Below are 20588 nucleotides of genomic sequence, written 5' to 3'. Positions count from 1 at the left end.
CGCTACAGCATACAATGACATTCTAGACGATTCTGTGCTTCCAATTTTGTGGCTACAGTTTGGGGAAGGCCCTTTCCTGTTTCAGCATGACAATGCCCCAGTGCACAAAGCGAGGTCCATACAGAAATGGTTTATTGAGATCGGTTTGGAAGAACTTGACTGGCCTGCACAGAGCCCTGACCTCAACCTCATTGAACACCTTTGGGATGAATTGGAACGCCGACTGCGAGCCAGGCCTAATCGCCCAACATCAGTGCCCAACCTCACTAATGCTCTTGTGGCTGAATGGAAGCAAGTCCTCCGCAGCAATGTTCCAACATCTAGTGGAAAGCCTTCCCAGAAGAGTGGAGGCTGTTATAGCAGCAAAGTGGGGACCAACTCCATATTAATGCCCATGATTTTGGAATGAGATGTTGGACGAGCAGTTGTCCACATACTTTTGGTAATGTAGTGTACTTTTCACGTCCTCTCTCGTCTCCTTCTAATAACCCATTGGAGGAGAAGGTTAGATGGGAGGGACCGCTGGCTTTCTCATCCAATGGGTTTTGAGGAGAGAGGATGCAAGGAGTATGCAACTTTCCTCTGTCTGTCTCGTTCTCTTTCGCTCTTTCGCCCTCTGTCTGCCTGTCTGTGAGTCTCTCCCTCTCTCTGTTTCCATTCACAGACATACTGCCTTGCCCCTAACAGAATGGCCACAGACATACTGCCTTGCCCCTAACAGAATGGCCACAGACATACTGCCTTGGCCCTAACAGAATGGCCACAGACATACTGCCTTGGCCCTAACAGAATGGCCACAGACATACTGCCTTGGCCCTAACAGAATGGCCACAGACATACTGCCTTGGCCCTAACAGAATGGCCACAGACATACTGCCTTGGCCCTAACAGAATGGCCACAGACATACTGCCTTGGCCCTAACAGAATGGCCACAGACATACTGCCTTGCCCCTAACAGAATGGCCACAGACATAATATTACATGATACAGAACCCTTGGGTCACTGACAGCTGTGACTACTGGCCACCTGTACTGACTACTGGCCACCTGTACTGACTACTGGCCACCTGTACTGACTACTGGCCACCTGTACTGACTAGTGGCCACCTGTACTGACTAGTGGCCACCTGTACTGACTACTGGCCACCTGTACTGACTAGTAGACACCTGTACTGACTACTGGCCACCTGTACTGACTAGTGGACACCTGTACTGACTACTGGACACCTGTACTGACTACTGGCCACCTGTACTGACTACTGGCCACCTGTACTGACTAGTGGACACCTATACTGACTACTGGCCACCTGTACTGACTAGTGGACACCTGTACTGACTAGTGGACACCTGTACTGACTACTGGCCACCTGTACTGACTACTGGCCACCTGTACTGACTACTGGACACCTGTACTGACTACTGGACACCTGTACCGACTAGCACTATGGGATGTGGCACCTCCGTCACCATCGACAACCAGGCGAGGAGACTGACGACAGGTAAGACAGACTGGGGACAAGTGATGGTTTTGATTGTCTTCCCCCAGGTCTCATGTGGCCTGGTCCCAGATCTGTTTGGTTTGGCATGATGATAGTCATAGTAGAAAACCGTAGTTGACAAGACAGTATAAACAGATCTGGGACCTGACTACATCTCGTAGATAGATTGTGAATATACAGTTTGATCATAGAGCACTTTTGACATCTTTGAGAATTCAGTATGTTTATAAGCCGGCAGCCGATAAATTAGAAATCTTGTAGTTTTTACTTCTAGTTGGATGTTGGTAAAACGTATTTATTTAATTACTTATTATTTTAGCTGACAAACTTTTAAAATGAATTTACTCTGAAGTGATTTTCTACCTCTCTCTCTCTCTCTCTCTCTCTCTCTCTCTCTCTCTCTCTCTCTCTCCTCCCTGGTGTCTTGTTATTTCTACCTCTCTTCCTCTGAGCTGTCTCACTATAAATGATTGTATTTAATCACTCCTCACTACAGACAAGACGGCCAAGAACCCTCCCAGCCCTGCACTGAGTAAGAGCCCTCTTCTCACGTCACCCATATTACTGAATCCTATTGGTCAACCTTACTGTATCGTTGTGTCCTATTGGTCAATGCCCATGGTCATCCTGTGTGTCTGCCTGTATCTTTGTGTTTTTGGACTACCCTCATGGCTTCATTTGTTTTCAGTACTGCTAACTACCAGCAGGGGGCTGTTATTAAACAGCAATGTTATTAAACACATATTTTACCCATCTTCCATCTCCTCCTGTCAGCTATGAAGGCAGCCATCCTGATCCAGCGCTGGTACAGACGTTACATAGCCAGGTTAGAGATGAGACAACGATACACCTGGAACATCTTCCAGTCTATAGAGTATGCTGGGGAGCAGGACCAGCTACAGGTAATGGGGACGGAACAGAGGTGGTTCAACCTTGTCTGAGGCCTTGGCTTTAGCCCAGCAGGCCAACACAGTCTGTTAGTACTTGGCCATATGAATACAACTGACTATGTTTGAATCTTCCTCAGCTCTCCAGTTTCTTCAATTTCATGCTGGACAACTTCACTCAACTCAATGGGAATGGCCCAGGTAACTAACATTTTCTTCTGTTTTCAGGAATATTGTTGGACTGTCAGTTCCTGTCACAAAAAATGAAATGCCCATAATTATTTATAGACTGAACAAAAACCATCCCGATCCATTAATAGCCTATGCCTAAAACCTATTATGGTGAAGATGTTGCTTAGCAACCGCATCCGCATGCTATTCGGTTTCTCTGCTGTAGTAATGTGGAATATTGTGTTCCTGTGACTGCTGCTGCTGTCACAGCTGTGGCCTGCCTGTGCACGCACAGACCAACACGTTGCTGCAGATAATTAGCCAGCCAGGCCCTTTAGTGGTGAAGACAACAGGCTACGATTCTCAGACCATCTTGCCTATTTTTACGATTGTGCTTTTAATTACAGTACATACATCACAGGAGGCTGCTGAGGGGGGGGGGGGCAGCTCATAATAATGGCCGGAACGGAGCAAATGGAATGGCATCAAACACGTTTGATGTATTTGATACCATTCCACTGATTCCGCTCCAGTCATTACCACGAGCCCATCCTCCCCAATTAAGGTGCCACCAACCTCCTGTGACATCCAGTATATGTGATCTCTGTGGGTTTGATCAGAGTAAATATGATAAACTGACTGGTTGTTGACAGACGTGCTCTGAAGAGGGAAGCGACCACTCCATAGATAGGGTCTGAGAGAGGTGTGGCTGCTGTCATCTTCAACAACAACATCTGATTATGATGTCCTGCCTGTTTGTCTCCAGAAATTAGTGGTGATGGCTGAACATTAACCTACTGTAGTGGGCTATTCAAGAGGAGTAAACATAGATGCCCTGAACATGTATATGTGTTTGACATCCAGTGTTTTAGTGTGTTAATAAAAAAGTTATATTTTATTTGATTCTATTCAGTTTGATTCTACTCTATTTAGGGTTGCAAAATTCCGGTGACCTACCTAAAATTCCCAGGTTTTCCAGAACTCAGGTTGGAAGATTCCAGGAATCAGGAGGCAGTAAGCAGGAATTCCGGAAGCCTCCAACCAGGATTTCTGGAAAACCTGGGAATTTTGGGAATGTTGACGGAATTTTGAAACCCTAACTCTATTTTATTAAACCTGTGTTCCATCCTCCAGTTTGATTCTATTAAACCTGTGTGTTCCATCCTCCAGTTTGATTCTATTAAACCTGTGTGTTCCATCCTCCAGTTTGATTCTATTAAACCTGTGTGTTCCATCCTCCAGTTTGATTCTATTAAACCTGTGTGTTCCATCCTCCAGTTTGATTCTATTAAACCTGTGTGTTCCATCCTCCAGTTTGATTCTATTAAACCTGTGTGTTCCATCCTCCAGTTTGATTCTATTAAACCTGTGTGTTCCATCCTCCAGTTGGATTCTGTTCTATTAAACCTGTGTGTTCCATCCTTCAGTGTGATTCTGTTCTATTAAACCTGTGTGTTCCATCCTCCAGTTGGATTCTGTTCTATTAAACTTGTGTGTTCCATCCTCCAGTTGGATTCTGTTCTATTAAACTTGTGTGTTCCATCCTCCAGTTGGATTCTGTTCTATTAAACTTGTGTGTTCCATCCTCCAGTTTGATTCTGTTCTATTAAACTTGTGTGTTCCATCCTCCATGTTGTCAGATCTGATCTCCCACCTGCTTGACCCAGTGGTTGACCCGTGGTCAGACAGAGAAAGACAGACCAAGTATGAACAGATCACCGTTCCTGAGTCCTACAGCGGTCCTCACCTCACCTTCCCCCTCACCGTCTCTCACACCAACGCCCTGCTCTCTGCATTCAAAGAACAACAGGTACCGTACGATTCAATTCAAACTTTATTGTTCCCACTGTGTGCTACAGGACCTGTATTCTTAAAGCATTTCAGAGTAGCCGTGCTGATCTAGGATCAGGTCCTCCCTGTTCATGTAATCTTACTCATTATGATCTAAAAGGCTAAACGGATCCTAGATCAGCACTCCTACTCTGAGACTTTATGAATATGGGCCCAGGGAGTACAGGAGCTGCTCTGGACAGTAAGGCAGCTTAATGAATAATAACAAATCAATAACCCATTGTCATACCTGATGGTTACCTCTCATCATTTCAGCCTCTCCATGGCAGATACATGCTGCAGTTGTTACACGAGACTAAGAAGCTCCTGAAACAGATGCCAAACGTCATTCACCTGTCCACACCCTACGCCAAGGAGATCACAATATGTGGTAGGTTGTTGATAGTGCATATTAAATACTTTTTTATTGATTGGATTGATATAGCGCTTTTCCAGATGATCACAGCACTTTACACTGTATAAGGGAAACTAATCCACCACTCCAATATTGTTTTCAGTACTGCTAACTATGTTGTCCAATATTTGACCATGTATTGTCTTGTACTTGTTGGTTAATTTCATTTAAAGGCCTTTAGTTTTTTGGGGGGAACGTGAGTATCCAGATGGCAAGTTGACTATCTACTACACAACACTGACTATCTAGTACACAACACTGACTATCTAGTACACAACACTGACTATCTAGTACACAACACTGACTATCTAGTACACACCACTGACTATCTAGTACACACCACTGACTATCTAGTACACACCACTGACTATCTAGTACACAACACTGACTATCTAGTACACAACACTGACTATCTAGTACACACCACTGACTATCTAGTACACACCACTGACTATCTAGTACACAACACTGACTATCTAGTACACACCACTGACTATCTAGTACACACCACTGACTATCTAGTACACAACACTGACTATCTAGTACACACCACTGACTATCTAGTACACACCACTGACTATCTAGTACACACCACTGACTATCTAGTACACAACACTGACTATCTAGTACACACCACTGACTATCTAGTACACACCACTGACTATCTAGTACACACCACTGACTATCTAGTACACAACACTGACTATCTAGTACACACCACTGACTATCTAGTACACAACACTGACTATCTAGTACACAACACTGACTATCTAGTACACACCACTGACTATCTAGTACACACCACTGACTATCTAGTACACACCACTGACTATCTAGTACACAACACTGACTATCTAGTACACACCACTGACTATCTAGTACACACCACTGACTATCTAGTACACAACACTGACTATCTAGTACACACCACTGACTATCTAGTACACACCACTGACTATCTCGTACACAACACTGACTATCTAGTACACAACATTGACTATCTAGTACACACCACTGACTATCTAGTACACACCACTGACTATCTACTACACACCACTGACTATCTACTACACACCACTGACTATCTAGTACACAACACTGACTATCTAGTACACACCACTGACTATCTAGTACACACCACTGACTATCTAGTACACACCACTGACTATCTAGTACACAACACTGACTATCTAGTACACAACACTGACTATCTAGTACACACCACTGACTATCTAGTACACAACACTGCTCCCGGTTGTTTATTTACATAATGAAAATACTTCATTTCACCTCAATGGCCTCCTTCCCTGTAGTCAGAGACGCATCTCATCAAACTCAAGAATGCTTGAGACAAATGTTAAACACACACAGAACATGAATGATTAATTCAATATAGGAGAGCATGTTAATTAACTCTTGATTAACTCAGTTAACCAATTAACCCAGTCATTTTGGTTTCATATGCCATAGATGGTCTAATCACGTTTCTAGGAGAAAATGTCTACTACCTAATCTTCTAATGCTTCTAATTTCCTTCAGGAGATTTACATGGCCGACTAGATGACTTGCTGCTCATATTCTACAAGGTAAGGCTCTTGACATGATACTGTCCATGTCATAGTGTACGTGTGACACTACATGAAGAGAAACAATGGCCTACTTTTTCCATAATAACTGTTCATTATTCCATCTCTTCCAGAACGGCCTCCCCTCGGCAGAGACGCCGTACGTGTTCAACGGAGACTTTGTGGACCGAGGGAAGAAGTCTGTGGAGGTCATCATCCTGCTGTTTGCCTACCTGCTTCTGTACCCTGACCACATGACCCTGAACAGAGGCAACCACGAGGACCACATCATGAACCTCCGGTAGGTACACAGACCACATGACCCTGAACAGAGGCAACCACGAGGACCACATCATGAACCTCCAGGAGGTACACACACACAGACCACATGACCCTGAACAGAGGCAACCACGAGGACCACATCAGGAACCTCCTGTAGGTACACACACACAGACCACATGACCCTGAACAGAGGCAACCACGAGGACCACATCAGGAACCTCCTGTAGGTACACACACACAGACCACATGACCCTGAACAGAGGCAACCACGAGGACCACATCATGAACCTCCGGTAGGTACACACACACAGACCACATGACCCTGAACAGAGGCAACCACGAGGACCACATCAGGAACCTCGGGCGCAGATAGAATTTAAATGCTAACGTGTTTCTCTAATATCACATCGATTCAGACCTGTACGATGCTACAGACACAAAATCCGAAAACTTTATTTCAGTTTTTCTTATATGCAAGACTCAACAAATGTTGCTTGGAATTGTCCTTTGTTACACACAAGAACATGCATGACAAGCACAACATTGCAGTATATTAATGCTGCTCTGTTTTCTGTTTTTCAGATATGGATTCACTAAAGAAGTTATGCAGAAGTACAAGGTAAAGTCCCCTTCACGGTTCACACAGGACCTATGTAGTTGTACTTACTTCCATCTAGTGGCGGCTTCTTGTCATGACCACTCGGCAGACATGTAACCTCTCTCTCCTCTGCAGACATGTAACCTCTCTCTCTCTCTCTCTCTCTCTCTCTCTCTCTCTCTCTCTCTCTCTCTCTCTCTCTCTCTCTCTCTCTCTCTCTCTCCTCTGCAGACATGTAACCTCTCTCTCTCTCCCCTCTGCAGACATGTAACCTCTCTCTCTCTCTCTCCTCTGCAGACATGTAACCTCTCTCTCTCCTCTGCAGACATGTAACCTCTCTCTCTCTCCTCTGCAGACATGTAACCTCTCTCTCTCTCCTCTGCAGACATGTAACCTCTCTCTCTCTCTCTCTCTCCTCTGCAGACATGTAACCTCTATCTCTCGCTTTCCTCTGCAGACATGTAACCTCTCTCACTCTCCTTTACAGACATGTAACCTCTCTCTCCTCTGCAGAAATGTAACCTGTTTCTCTCTCTCCACTCTGCAGACATGTAACCTCTCTCGCTCTCCTTTACAGACATGTAACCTCTCTCTCCTCTGCAGACATGTAACCCCCTTCTCTTTATTCTGCAGACACATGGTAGGGACATCCTACTGCTGATCCAGGATGTGTTTAGCCTCCTCCCCATAGCAACAATCATCGACAACAAAGTGCTCATCGTCCATGGAGGAATATCAGACATGACGGACCTGGATTTCCTCAGCTCTATAGAGAGACACAAGGTGAGAACAGACTGTAAACCTACAGGTACTGTAGTGTCCTGTACTGTAGGGTCCTGTACTGTAGGGTCCTGTACTGTAGGGTCATGTACTGTAGTGTACTGTAGTGTACTGTAGTGTCCTGTACTGTAGGGTCCTGTACTGTAGGGTCCTGTACTGTAGTGTCCTGTACTGTAGGGTCCTGTACTGTAGGGTCCTGTACTGTAGTGTCCTGTACTATAGGGTCCTGTACGGTAGGGTCCTGTAGTGTCCTGTACTGTAGGGTCCTGTACTATAGGGTCCTGTACTATAGGGTCCTGTACGGTAGGGTCCTGTAGTGTCCTGTACTGTAGTGTCCTGTACTGTAGTGTCCTGTACTGTAGGGTCCTGTACTGTAGGGTCCTGTACTGTAGTGTCCTGTACTGTAGGGTCCTGTACTGTAGGGTCCTGTACTGTAGTGTCCTGTACTGTAGTGTCCTGTACTATAGGGTCCTGTACTATAGGGTCCTGTACGGTAGGGTCCTGTACTGTAGTGTCCTGTACTATAGGGTCCTGTACTGTAGTGTCCTGTACTGTAGTGTCCTGTACTGTAGGGTCCTGTACTGTAGTGTCCTGTACTGTAGGGTCCTGTACTGTAGGGTCCTGTACTGTAGGGTCCTGTACTGTAGGGTCCTGTACTATAGGGTCCTGTACTATAGGGTCCTGTACGGTAGGGTCCTGTAGTGTCCTGTACTGTAGTGTCCTGTACTATAGGGTCCTGTACTGTAGTGTCCTGTACTGTAGTGTCCTGTACTGTAGTGTCCTGTACTGTAGGGTCCTGTACTGTAGGGTCCTGTACTGTAGTGTCCTGTAGTGTAGGGTCCTGTACTGTAGTGTCCTGTACTGTAGTGTCCTGTACTATAGGGTCCTGTACTGTAGGGTCCTGTACTGTAGGGTCCTGTACTGTAGGGTCCTGTACTGTAGGGTCCTGTACTATAGGGTCCTGTACTATAGGGTCCTGTACTATAGGGTCCTGTACGGTAGGGTCCTGTAGTGTCCTGTACTGTAGTGTCCTGTACTATAGTGTCCTGTACTATAGGGTCCTGTACTGTAGTGTCCTGTACTGTAGTGTCCTGTACTGTAGGGTCCTGTACTGTAGTGTCCTGTAGTGTAGGGTCCTGTACTATAGGGTCCTGTACGGTAGGGTCCTGTACTATAGGGTCCTGTACTATAGGGTCCTGTACTGTAGGGTCCTGTACTGTAGGGTCCTGTACGGTAGGGTCCTGTACGGTAGGGTCCTGTAGTGTCCTGTACTGTAGTGTCCTGTACTGTAGTGTCCTGTACTGTAGGGTCCTGTACTGTAGGGTCCTGTACTGTAGTGTCCTGTAGTGTAGGGTCCTGTACTATAGGGTCCTGTACGGTAGGGTCCTGTACTATAGGGTCCTGTACTATAGGGTCCTGTACTGTAGGGTCCTGTACTATAGGGTCCTGTAGTGTCCTGTACTGTAGTGTCCTGTACTGTAGTGTCCTGTACTGTAGTGTCCTGTACTATAGGGTCCTGTACTATAGGGTCCTGTACGGTAGGGTCCTGTAGTGTCCTGTACTGTAGTGTCCTGTACTATAGGGTCCTGTACTGTAGTGTCCTGTACTGTAGTGTCCTGTACTGTAGGGTCCTGTACTGTAGGGTCCTGTACTGTAGTGTCCTGTAGTGTAGGGTCCTGTACTGTAGGGTCCTGTACTGTAGGGTCCTGTACTGTAGTGTCCTGTACTGTAGGGTCCTGTACTGTAGGGTCCTGTACTGTAGGGTCCTGGAGTGTCCTGTACTGTAGGGTCCTGTACTGTAGGGTCCTGTACTATAGGGTCCTGTACTGTAGGGTCCTGTACTGTAGTGTCCTGTACTGTAGGGTCCTGTACTGTAGGGTCCTGTACTGTAGTGTCCTGTACTGTAGGGTCCTGTACTGTAGTGTCCTGTACTGTAGGGTCCTGTACTGTAGGGTCCTGTACTGTAGGGTCCTGTACTATAGGGTCCTGTACTGTAGTGTCCTGTACTGTAGGGTCCTGTACTGTAGGGTCCTGTACTGTAGGGTCCTGTACTGTAGGGTCCTGTACTGTAGTGTCCTGTACTGTAGTGTCCTGTACTGTAGGGTCCCGTACTGTAGTGTCCTGTACTGTAGGGTCCTGTACTGTAGTGTCCTGTACTGTAGGGTCCTGTACTATAGGGTCCTGTAGGGTCCTGTACTGTAGGGTCCTGTACTGTAGGGTCCTGTACTGTAGGGTCCTGTACTGTAGGGTCCTGTACTGTAGGGTCCTGTACTATAGGGTCCTGTACTATAGGGTCCTGTAGTGTCCTGTACTGTAGTGTCCTGTACTGTAGTGTCCTGTACTATAGGGTCCTGTACTGTAGTGTCCTGTACTGTAGTGTCCTGTACTGTAGTGTCCTGTACTGTAGGGTCCTGTACTGTAGGGTCCTGTACTGTAGTGTCCTGTAGTGTAGGGTCCTGTACTGTAGTGTCCTGTACTGTAGTGTCCTGTACTATAGGGTCCTGTACTGTAGGGTCCTGTACTGTAGGGTCCTGTACTGTAGGGTCCTGTACTGTAGGGTCCTGTACTATAGGGTCCTGTACTATAGGGTCCTGTACTATAGGGTCCTGTACGGTAGGGTCCTGTAGTGTCCTGTACTGTAGTGTCCTGTACTATAGTGTCCTGTACTATAGGGTCCTGTACTGTAGTGTCCTGTACTGTAGTGTCCTGTACTGTAGGGTCCTGTACTGTAGTGTCCTGTAGTGTAGGGTCCTGTACTATAGGGTCCTGTACGGTAGGGTCCTGTACTATAGGGTCCTGTACTATAGGGTCCTGTACTGTAGGGTCCTGTACTGTAGGGTCCTGTACGGTAGGGTCCTGTACGGTAGGGTCCTGTAGTGTCCTGTACTGTAGTGTCCTGTACTGTAGGGTCCTGTACTGTAGGGTCCTGTACTGTAGTGTCCTGTAGTGTAGGGTCCTGTACTATAGGGTCCTGTACGGTAGGGTCCTGTACTATAGGGTCCTGTACTATAGGGTCCTGTACTGTAGGGTCCTGTACTATAGGGTCCTGTAGTGTCCTGTACTGTAGTGTCCTGTACTGTAGTGTCCTGTACTGTAGTGTCCTGTACTATAGGGTCCTGTACTATAGGGTCCTGTACGGTAGGGTCCTGTAGTGTCCTGTACTGTAGTGTCCTGTACTATAGGGTCCTGTACTGTAGTGTCCTGTACTGTAGTGTCCTGTACTGTAGGGTCCTGTACTGTAGGGTCCTGTACTGTAGTGTCCTGTAGTGTAGGGTCCTGTACTGTAGGGTCCTGTACTGTAGGGTCCTGTACTGTAGTGTCCTGTACTGTAGGGTCCTGTACTGTAGGGTCCTGTACTGTAGGGTCCTGGAGTGTCCTGTACTGTAGGGTCCTGTACTGTAGGGTCCTGTACTATAGGGTCCTGTACTGTAGGGTCCTGTACTGTAGTGTCCTGTACTGTAGGGTCCTGTACTGTAGGGTCCTGTACTGTAGTGTCCTGTACTGTAGGGTCCTGTACTGTAGGGTCCTGTACTGTAGGGTCCTGTACTATAGGGTCCTGTACTGTAGTGTCCTGTACTGTAGGGTCCTGTACTGTAGGGTCCTGTACTGTAGGGTCCTGTACTGTAGTGTCCTGTACTGTAGTGTCCTGTACTGTAGGGTCCTGTACTGTAGTGTCCTGTACTGTAGTGTCCTGTACTGTAGGGTCCTGTACTGTAGGGTCCTGTACTGTAGTGTCCTGTACTGTAGTGTCCTGTACTGTAGGGTCCCGTACTGTAGGGTCCCGTACTGTAGTGTCCTGTACTGTAGGGTCCTGTACTGTAGTGTCCTGTACTGTAGGGTCCTGTACTATAGGGTCCTGTAGTGTCCTGTACTGTAGGGTCCTGTACTGTAGGGTCCTGTAGTGTCCTGTACTGTAGTGTCCTGTACTGTAGTGTCCTGTACTGTAGGGTCCCGTACTGTAGGGTCCCGTACTGTAGGGTCCTGTACTGTAGTGTCCTGTACTGTAGGGTCCTGTACTGTAGTGTCCTGTACTGTAGGGTCCTGTACTATAGGGTCCTGTAGTGTCCTGTACTGTAGGGTCCTGTACTATAGGGTCCTGTACTATAGGGTCCTGTACTGTAGGGTCCTGTACTATAGGGTCCTGTAGTGTCCTGTACTGTAGGGTCCTGTACTATAGGGTCCTGTACTGTAGGGTCCTGTACTGTAGGGTCCTGTACTGTAGGGTCCTGTACTGTAGTGTCCTGTACTGTAGGGTCCTGTACTGTAGGGTCCTGTACTATAGGGTCCTGTACTATAGGGTCCTGTACGGTAGGGTCCTGTAGTGTCCTGTACTATAGGGTCCTGTACTATAGGGTCCTGTACTATAGGGTCCTGTACGGTAGGGTCCTGTAGTGTCCTGTACTGTAGTGTCCTGTACTATAGGGTCCTGTACTGTAGTGTCCTGTACTGTAGTGTCCTGTACTGTAGGGTCCTGTACTGTAGGGTCCTGTACTGTAGGGTCCTGTACTGTAGTGTCCTGTACTGTAGGGTCCTGTACTATAGGGTCCTGTACTGTAGTGTCCTGTACTGTAGGGTCCTGTACTGTAGGGTCCTGTACTGTAGTGTCCTGTACTGTAGGGTCCTGTACTGTAGGGTCCTGTACTATAGGGTCCTGTACGGTAGGGTCCTGGAGTGTCCTGTACTGTAGGGTCCTGTACTGTAGGGTCCTGTACTATAGGGTCCTGTACGGTAGGGTCCTGTAGTGTCCTGTACTATAGGGTCCTGTACTATAGGGTCCTGTACTATAGGGTCCTGTACGGTAGGGTCCTGTACGGTAGGGTCCTGTAGTGTCCTGTACTGTAGTGTCCTGTACTATAGGGTCCTGTACTGTAGTGTCCTGTACTGTAGTGTCCTGTACTGTAGGGTCCTGTACTGTAGGGTCCTGTACTGTAGGGTCCTGTACTGTAGGGTCCTGTACTATAGGGTCCTGTACTATAGGGTCCTGTACGGTAGGGTCCTGTAGTGTCCTGTACTATAGGGTCCTGTACTATAGGGTCCTGTACTATAGGGTCCTGTACGGTAGGGTCCTGTACGGTAGGGTCCTGTAGTGTCCTGTACTGTAGTGTCCTGTACTGTAGTGTCCTGTACTGTAGTGTCCTGTACTGTAGTGTCCTGTACTGTAGGGTCCTGTACTGTAGGGTCCTGTACTGTAGTGTCCTGTACTGTAGGTGCCGGGCACATCTTCTACTGGCCCGGTCTGAAAAGTACTAACCAACAGGCTAGCAGGCTGGCTTAATTTCCAAACCTGACTGTAGTGAAAAAGAGTGACATTCAGTCAGTGGGGATTCAAGCTAACTGTACTCTCTTCTCTCTCTCCTCTTTTCCAGGTGAAATCTGCCCTGAGGCTTCCTAGGAGGAGTCTGAACTATCTGGAGGTGACTGGGAGCAGTAGGCAGGTCAGTTCCTGATACAGTAGGATGGAGGTGTCTGGGAGCAGTAGGCAGGTCAGTTCCTGATACAGTAGGATGACTAGGAGCAGTAGACAGGTCAGTTCCTGATACAGTAGGATGGAGGTGACTGGGAGCAGTAGACAGGTCAGTTCCTGATACAGTAGGATGGAGGTGACTATGAGCAGTAGGCAGGTCAGTTCCTGATACAGTAGGATGACTAGGAGCAGTAGACAGGTCAGTTCCTGATACAGTAGGATGACTAGGAGCAGTAGACAGGTCAGTTCCTGATACAGTAGGATGGAGGTGACTAGGAGCAGTAGACAGGTCCGTTCCTGATACAGTAGGATGGAGGTGACTAGGAGCAGTAGACAGGTCAGTTCCTGATACAGTAGGATGGAGGTGACTAGGAGCAGTAGGCAGGTCAGTTCCTGATACAGTAGGATGGAGGTGACTAGGAGCAGTAGAAGGGTCAGTTCCTGATACAGTAGGATGGAGGTGACTAGGAGCAGTAGGCAGGTCAGTTCCTGATACAGTAGGATGGAGGTGACTAGGAGCAGTAGACAGGGCAGTTCCTGATACTGTAGGATGACTAGGAGCAGTAGACAGGTCAGTTCCTGATACAGTAGGATGACTAGGAGCAGTAGACAGGTCAGTTCCTGATACAGTAGGATGACTAGGAGCAGTAGACAGGTCAGTTCCTGATACAGTAGGATGACTAGGAGCAGTAGGCAGGTCAGTTCCTGATACAGTAGGATGGAGGTGACTAGGAGCAGTAGACAGGTCAGTTCCTGATACAGTAGGATGGAGGTGACTAGGAGCAGTAGACAGGTCAGTTCCTGATACAGTAGGATGACTAGGAGCAGTAGGCAGGTCAGTTCCTGATACAGTAGGATGACTAGGAGCAGTAGGCAGGTCAGTTCCTGATACAGTAGGATGACTAGGAGCAGTAGGCAGGTCAGTTCCTGATACAGTAGGATGACTAGGAGCAGTAGGCAGGTCAGTTCCTGATACAGTAGGATGACTAGGAGCAGTAGACAGGTCAGTTCCTGATACAGTAGGATGACTAGGAGCAGTAGACAGGTCAGTTCCTGATACAGTAGGATGGAGGTGACTGGGAGCAGTAGACAGGTCAGTTCCTGATACAGTAGGATGGAGGTGACTAGGAGCAGTAGAAAGGTCAGTTCCTGATACAGTAGGATGACTAGGAGCAGTAGACAGGTCAGTTCCTGATACAGTAGGATGACTAGGAGCAGTAGGCAGGTCAGTTCCTGATACAGTAGGATGACTAGGAGCAGTAGACAGGTCAGTTCCTGATACAGTAGGATGACTAGGAGCAGTAGACAGGTCAGTTCCTGATACAGTAGGATGGAGGTGACTAGGAGCAGTAGAAAGGTCAGTTCCTGATACAGTAGGATGACTAGGAGCAGTAGACAGGTCAGTTCCTGATACAGTAGGATGACTAGGAGCAGTAGACAGGTCAGTTCCTGATACAGTAGGATGACTAGGAGCAGTAGACAGGTCAGTTCCTGATACAGTAGGATGACTAGGAGCAGTAGACAGGTCAGTTCCTGATACAGAGGATGTTCAGTATTACATTATGTTCTTGTTTTATTTTATATATGTGTGTTTTATTGACTATCAGCGGTAAAGCAAATTAACCCTCAGGGATAATAAAGATTCTCTACTCTACTCTACTCTACTCAGGGCCAATCAGAGAGCCCCGGATGTAGGTGCAGGGGTCAGGGCCAGCCAGAGAGCCCCCGGTGTAGGAGCAGGGGTCAGGACCATGGCAAGACCCCCAAGAAGAGATGTCACCTCACCAGACAGGGCAGCAACCAGTTGACCAGACAGGGCAGCTGCTCCTCCTCGTCCTCGCTGTGCTCCCCCCGGAGGTCGTCCCGCCTCAGTCCGCGCCCCTGCCTTTCTCCCAGCATGCCGAGCCCCACCGACGCCCTCCAGGTGCTCTTCCTAACGATAATAATAACAACAACAATAATAATAACAATATTAATAATATTATTATTGTTAGGTGCCCTTCCTGGACTCCTTCACCGCCCTCCCCGTCCCTCAGCCGCCCAGGGAGGAGTTGGAGTGGAAACAGGTGAGAGAGCAGAGCGCCACCTTCAGGCTGGAGGCCAACGGTGGTGGTTGGGTGGTAGATCTGTTGAGTGGATCAAGAAGATAAAAAAATGACTAAATAGACTTGTACAATTTGGCTCCCAGCTCTTTTCTCTTCCTAGTAAAGTTGATACATAGTTTAAACATTGTCTAACAGGAAGTTCTCCTATGCACCAATCCTGCGTTACGGTAGTAGTGACCATTCATACTGTCTCATGCTGAAGGTAGTAGATTTGCTGTGGAGCGACCCGAAGAGCCAGCCAGGCTGCAGTCCCAACACCTTCAGAGGAGGAGGCAGGTACTTCGGGCCAGACGTGACCCACCGTCTGCTGGAGAGACACGGCATGAGTCTACTGATCAGATCACATGAGTGTAAACAGGAGGGCTACGAACTCTGCCACGACGGACAGGTAATCTGTTAGGCCTGGTTCAAATCTCCATTGAACATGGTTTTTAGTGTGTCTGGGAAACCAACCCCTGGCTAGTAGACAATAAGGCTATCTCTATAAGAGCTAAGTGTATTTAGTTTTTCTTTCAGGTGATCACCATTTTCTCTGCGTCTAACTACTATGAGGAGGGTAGTAACCGTGGAGCCTACATTAAGCTGGGCAGAGAGCTGCTCCCTCGCTTCTTCCAGTACCAGGTCAGCAGGATCACCAGGAAACTCACCCTGACTCAGAGGTAGGGGCTGGGGCTGGGGCTGGGGCTGGGGGTGGAGCTGGGTCTCACGGTTGCTACTGGTTTCTACACACAGAGGGTGACAATGAGTTGATTATCGTGTGTGGGTGTGTGTCTCTCCACAGGGTGAATGTGGCAGAGGGTTCGGCTGTAAGGGCTCTACAGGAGAAGCTGTTTGCCCACCGCTCAGAACTCATGGCTGCCTTTCAGCAGTATGACACAAGTAACAGTGGTAAGATATTTCTACAATAACTTATACAATAACGTTACGTTATGGTAGTCCATCGTATCCCATGATGACTTCCACTTCTGATTTAACTGTGAATTCTTTGGTGGAGTCCAATCCGAGATCCAAAAACGTTATTGCAGGTGGGGTATGTGCAGTCTGTGTTGGCGGGGGCAGGCATGGTTGTATGTCTCAGTCTGTGTTGGCGGGGGCAGGCATGGTTGTATGTCTCAGTCTGTGTTGGCGGGGGCAGACATGGTTGTATGTCTCAGTCTGTGTTGGCGGGGGCAGACATGGTTGTATGTCTCAGTCTGTGTTGGCGGGGGCAGACATGGTTGTATGTCTCAGTCTGTGTTGGCGGGGGCAGCATGGTTGTATGTCTCAGTCTGTGTTGGCGGGGACAGCATGGTTGTATGTCTCAGTCTGTGTTGGCGGGGGCAGCATGGTTGTATGTCTCAGTCTGTGTTGGCGGGGGCAGCATGGTTGGATGTCTCCTGAGCTGTTTTTGCTGTTTCTTTGCGCTCCTCTCCTCCTCCTCTGTACACCGCTCTGGCAGAGCTGCCGCCAGGTGGAACGGTCGGCAGCAGCGTCCTCCAGGTCTGTGGGTTTGATGTTGCACTTCTTCAGCAACGTTTTCAGCTGGTCCTTGTAGCACTTCATCTGCCCCCCTGCAGACCGCCTTGCCAAGCTGGCCATACAGGATCTTCCACGGCAAGCGCTCCTGAGACGTTCTAATGACATGCCCAAGCCAGCGCAGTTGGTGTTGGGTGACCATGGCCTCCATACTCTTACAGTTGGTCTTAGCAAGTATTTCTGTATGGGGCACACGGTTGCACCAGGTGATTCCCAGGATGCACTGCAGGCATCTTATGTGGAATCGCCCAGGTTTCACAGCTGTAAAGGAGTGTGGTGATGCAGACGGCTTGATACACGGCGACTTCAGTGTGGAGGTGGAGATCCCTGTTTTGGAAGACCCTGCGTCTGAGTTTCCTGAAGGCAGCTGATGCTTGCTTGATCCTGTTTTGAATTTTGAGGTTGATGCTGCAGTCCTCCGAGAGGATGCTGCCCAGGTATTTGAATGAAGGGAATATCTCCAGTTATTTGTGTTCAATGGTGAAGACAGGCATGGTGGGTGGAGGGCTGGATCTCCATTGGCAGACCACCTCTGTCTTGGTGGTGTTGATAGACAGTTCCATCCTGCTATAGACCCTCACAGCTGCTACAAGGACGGACTGAAGGTCTTCTGGACTGTGGGCCACAAGAACACAGTCATCAGCATACTGCAGCTCAAGAACCCACTCCGTCAAAACCTCTGTGGTTGCTTGGAGCCTGCCTGCTGTTAAAGAACACCCCAAACTCCTATGATATAGTAATGTTCTGAGATGTGTAGCCACCTGCCATAAAGACCACCTGGAACGCGCCCATCATTTTGTATCATTATGTGACTCTGTGCTGTGTGTCTGTTCCAGGCTGTGCCTCTGTTAGTGAGTTAGGCTGTCTGTTCCAGGCTGTACCTCTGTCAGTGAGTTTGTGTCTGTGGTGTGTGTGTCTCTTCCCACTATGTCCAGGCTGTATCTCTGTCAGTGAGTGGGCCCTGGTGGTGGAGTCAGTCCTGAGACTGGACCTGCCCTGGAGGACACTGCGCCCACGCCTGGCACGGCTCGCAACAGATGGCAGCGTCGACTACCAGTCCTGCTTCGAGGACATGGGCCCGGGACAACCCATACCCCAGGTCAGAACCAGGAAGAGACTGATTGATCCATTTTATTGATTTTTATTTTGCAACCAATAAAGCTGTTCAATAAAGCTGCTCCATTCACTCAAACTCTCTCTTTATGTCTTTTGTTCAGGTCACTCCAAACTTGGCTGAAACTCTTTACAGATATCGAACAGACCTTGAGATCATCTTCAACATCATGGACAAAGACCACTCCGGTACATGTTCCTCTGATGATGACTATTGCAGCTCATAAGCCTGCTAGCTCACATCATGCTACATGAACCATTAGCTCATTAGAAAGAAAACCTTTAGTATTTATTAGTTTCTCTCACTGTCTCTCCCCATCCAGGTCAGATCTCGGTCGAGGAGTTCCGTCAGACCTGGCGTTTGTTTAGCGCTCACCTGGGAGTGGATGTGGATGACCGGGCCATAGATGACCTGGCTAAGAGTATGGACTTCAACAAGGATGGCAGCATCGACTTCAACGAGTTCCTAGAGGCCTTCAGGGTGGTGCACAAACTGGATGTCAAGGACCATCAGCAGGGCTGAGAGAAACCTTGTTGTAGACCTGAAGACTCACATTAGCCACCCGTGCTAATGCCTTGGCTTTAGCTCAGTGAGCCAACACTGACAGCAGGGTTGAGAGAACTACAAAGACCAGCAGCTAGGCTGAGAGAACTACAAAGACCATCAGCAGGCCTGAGAGAACTACAAAGACCATCAGCAGGGCTGAGAGAACTACAAAGACCAGCAGCTATGCTGAGAGAGAACTACAAAGACCAGCAGCTATGCTGAGAGAGAACTACAAAGACCAGCAGCTAGGCTGAGCGAGAACTACAAAGACCAGCAGCAGGGCTGAGCGAGAACTACAAAGACCAGCAACCATGCTGAGAGAGAACTACAAAGACCAGCAGCTAGGCAGAGAGAACTACAAAGACCCGAAGCAGGGCTGAGCGAGAACTACAAAGACCAGCAGCTATGCTGAGAGAGAACTACAAAGACCAGCAGCATACTTGAGGGGAGCCATGCTCGCCTTGACTTTAGCTCTGCAGGCTAAAACATTATTGTGGCATTCCAGAGACCCGGATGCAAACCCAGTCGGTCAACCATGCACTCAAAGTGTAGCACATGCAGTTGCATGAGTCAGGAATATTCTACATCTAGGAGATGTAGTCAGCCTGCTCCCTCTAGTGTAGAACATGTCTCAGAGGAGAACAGACTACTCTCACCAGCTACTGATATGGAGACGGACCAACACAAATGTAAGGTTTCTACAGACAAAGCATACAAGGGCTTCCTGGGGCATGTCCTAACTCTGCTCTGCAGACAAACAGCATTTTACCCCATCTTTTCTAGGTCTGAGACCTGGCTGTAACTCTGAGACCAGACTGCTACATCCTCTCTTCAGGGTTAAAGGTCCAATGCAGCCGTTTTTTTTTATCCCACTGTTTAATCATTTCTAGGTAACAATTAAGTACATTACTGTGATTGTTTTCCTTAAAATGGTCAGAAAGAAACTAAAATAGCTTCTTAGCAAAGAGCTATTTCTCAAGCAAGAATTTAGCTATGACTGTCTGGGACAGGTATGGCATATCAAGAAGCTGATTAAACAGCATGATCATTACACAGGTGCACCTTGTGCTGGGGACAATAAAAGGCCACTCTAAAATGTACAGTTCTGTCACACAACATAATGCCACAGATGTCTCAAGTTTTGAGGGAGCGTGCAATTGGCATGCTGACTGCAGGAATGTCCACCAGAGCTGTTTCCAGAGAATTGAATGTTCATTTCTCTACTATAACCTCCCTCCAACGTCGTTTTAGGGAATTTGGCAGTACGTCCAATCGGCCTCACAACCGCAGACCCTGTGTAACCACGCCAGCTCAGGACATCCACATCCGGCTTTTTCACCTGTGGGAGTGTCGGGGGGGGGGTGTCGAGCAGTATTTCTGTCTGTAATAAAGCTGAAAAAAAAAATATCTGATTGGCTGGGCCTGGCTCCCAAGTGGGTGGGTCTATGCCCTCCAAGGCCCACCCATGGCTGCACCCCTGCCCAGTCATGTGAAATCCATAGATTAGGGCCTAATTAATTTATTTCAATGGACTGATTTCCTTATATGAACTGTAACTCAGTAAAATCAGTTGCATTTATATTTTTGTTCACACACACACACACACACATATACAGTCATGTGAAAAAGTAATAACCCTCCATTTATTATTTTTTTGCCATTCTGTTGTAGCTTTGCTTTTGAGTTTTGGATTAATGTCCTGTTGTAAGATCCATGTTCGGTTCAGCTTCAGCTTTTTGACAGATGGCCTCACATTCTCCTCAAGAATTCTCTGGTACAATATAGAATTCAAGGTTGACTCAATGATGGCAAGTTG

General features: G+C 47.8%; 1 protein-coding gene across 1 annotated transcript; it reads left to right on the top strand.

Moving 5' to 3' along the window:
* Positions 1 to 1445: 1445 nt before the first annotated feature.
* On the top strand, positions 1446 to 18748 carry LOC311109501 (serine/threonine-protein phosphatase with EF-hands 1-like; the record flags this gene model as incomplete). Its single annotated transcript, XM_084152420.1, has 19 exons — positions 1446 to 1500; positions 1997 to 2032; positions 2275 to 2402; positions 2528 to 2588; positions 4199 to 4368; positions 4665 to 4779; positions 6343 to 6389; positions 6503 to 6669; positions 7233 to 7269; positions 7882 to 8031; positions 13395 to 13463; positions 15162 to 15416; positions 15487 to 15558; positions 15800 to 15985; positions 16114 to 16256; positions 16379 to 16485; positions 18048 to 18211; positions 18330 to 18414; positions 18549 to 18748. The coding sequence occupies 19 exons, from the start codon at positions 1446 to 1448 to the stop codon at positions 18746 to 18748; spliced, it is 2247 nt and encodes a 748-aa protein (XP_084008546.1).
* Between the last annotated feature and the right edge of the window lie 1840 nt (positions 18749 to 20588).

Source organism: Coregonus lavaretus (assembly GCF_964263955.1).
Source record: "Coregonus lavaretus genome assembly, chromosome: 35".
Lineage (NCBI taxonomy): Eukaryota > Metazoa > Chordata > Actinopteri > Salmoniformes > Salmonidae > Coregonus > Coregonus lavaretus.
The sequence above is the reverse complement of the archived record's forward strand: the minus strand, read 5'-3'. Positions and strand labels throughout refer to the sequence as shown.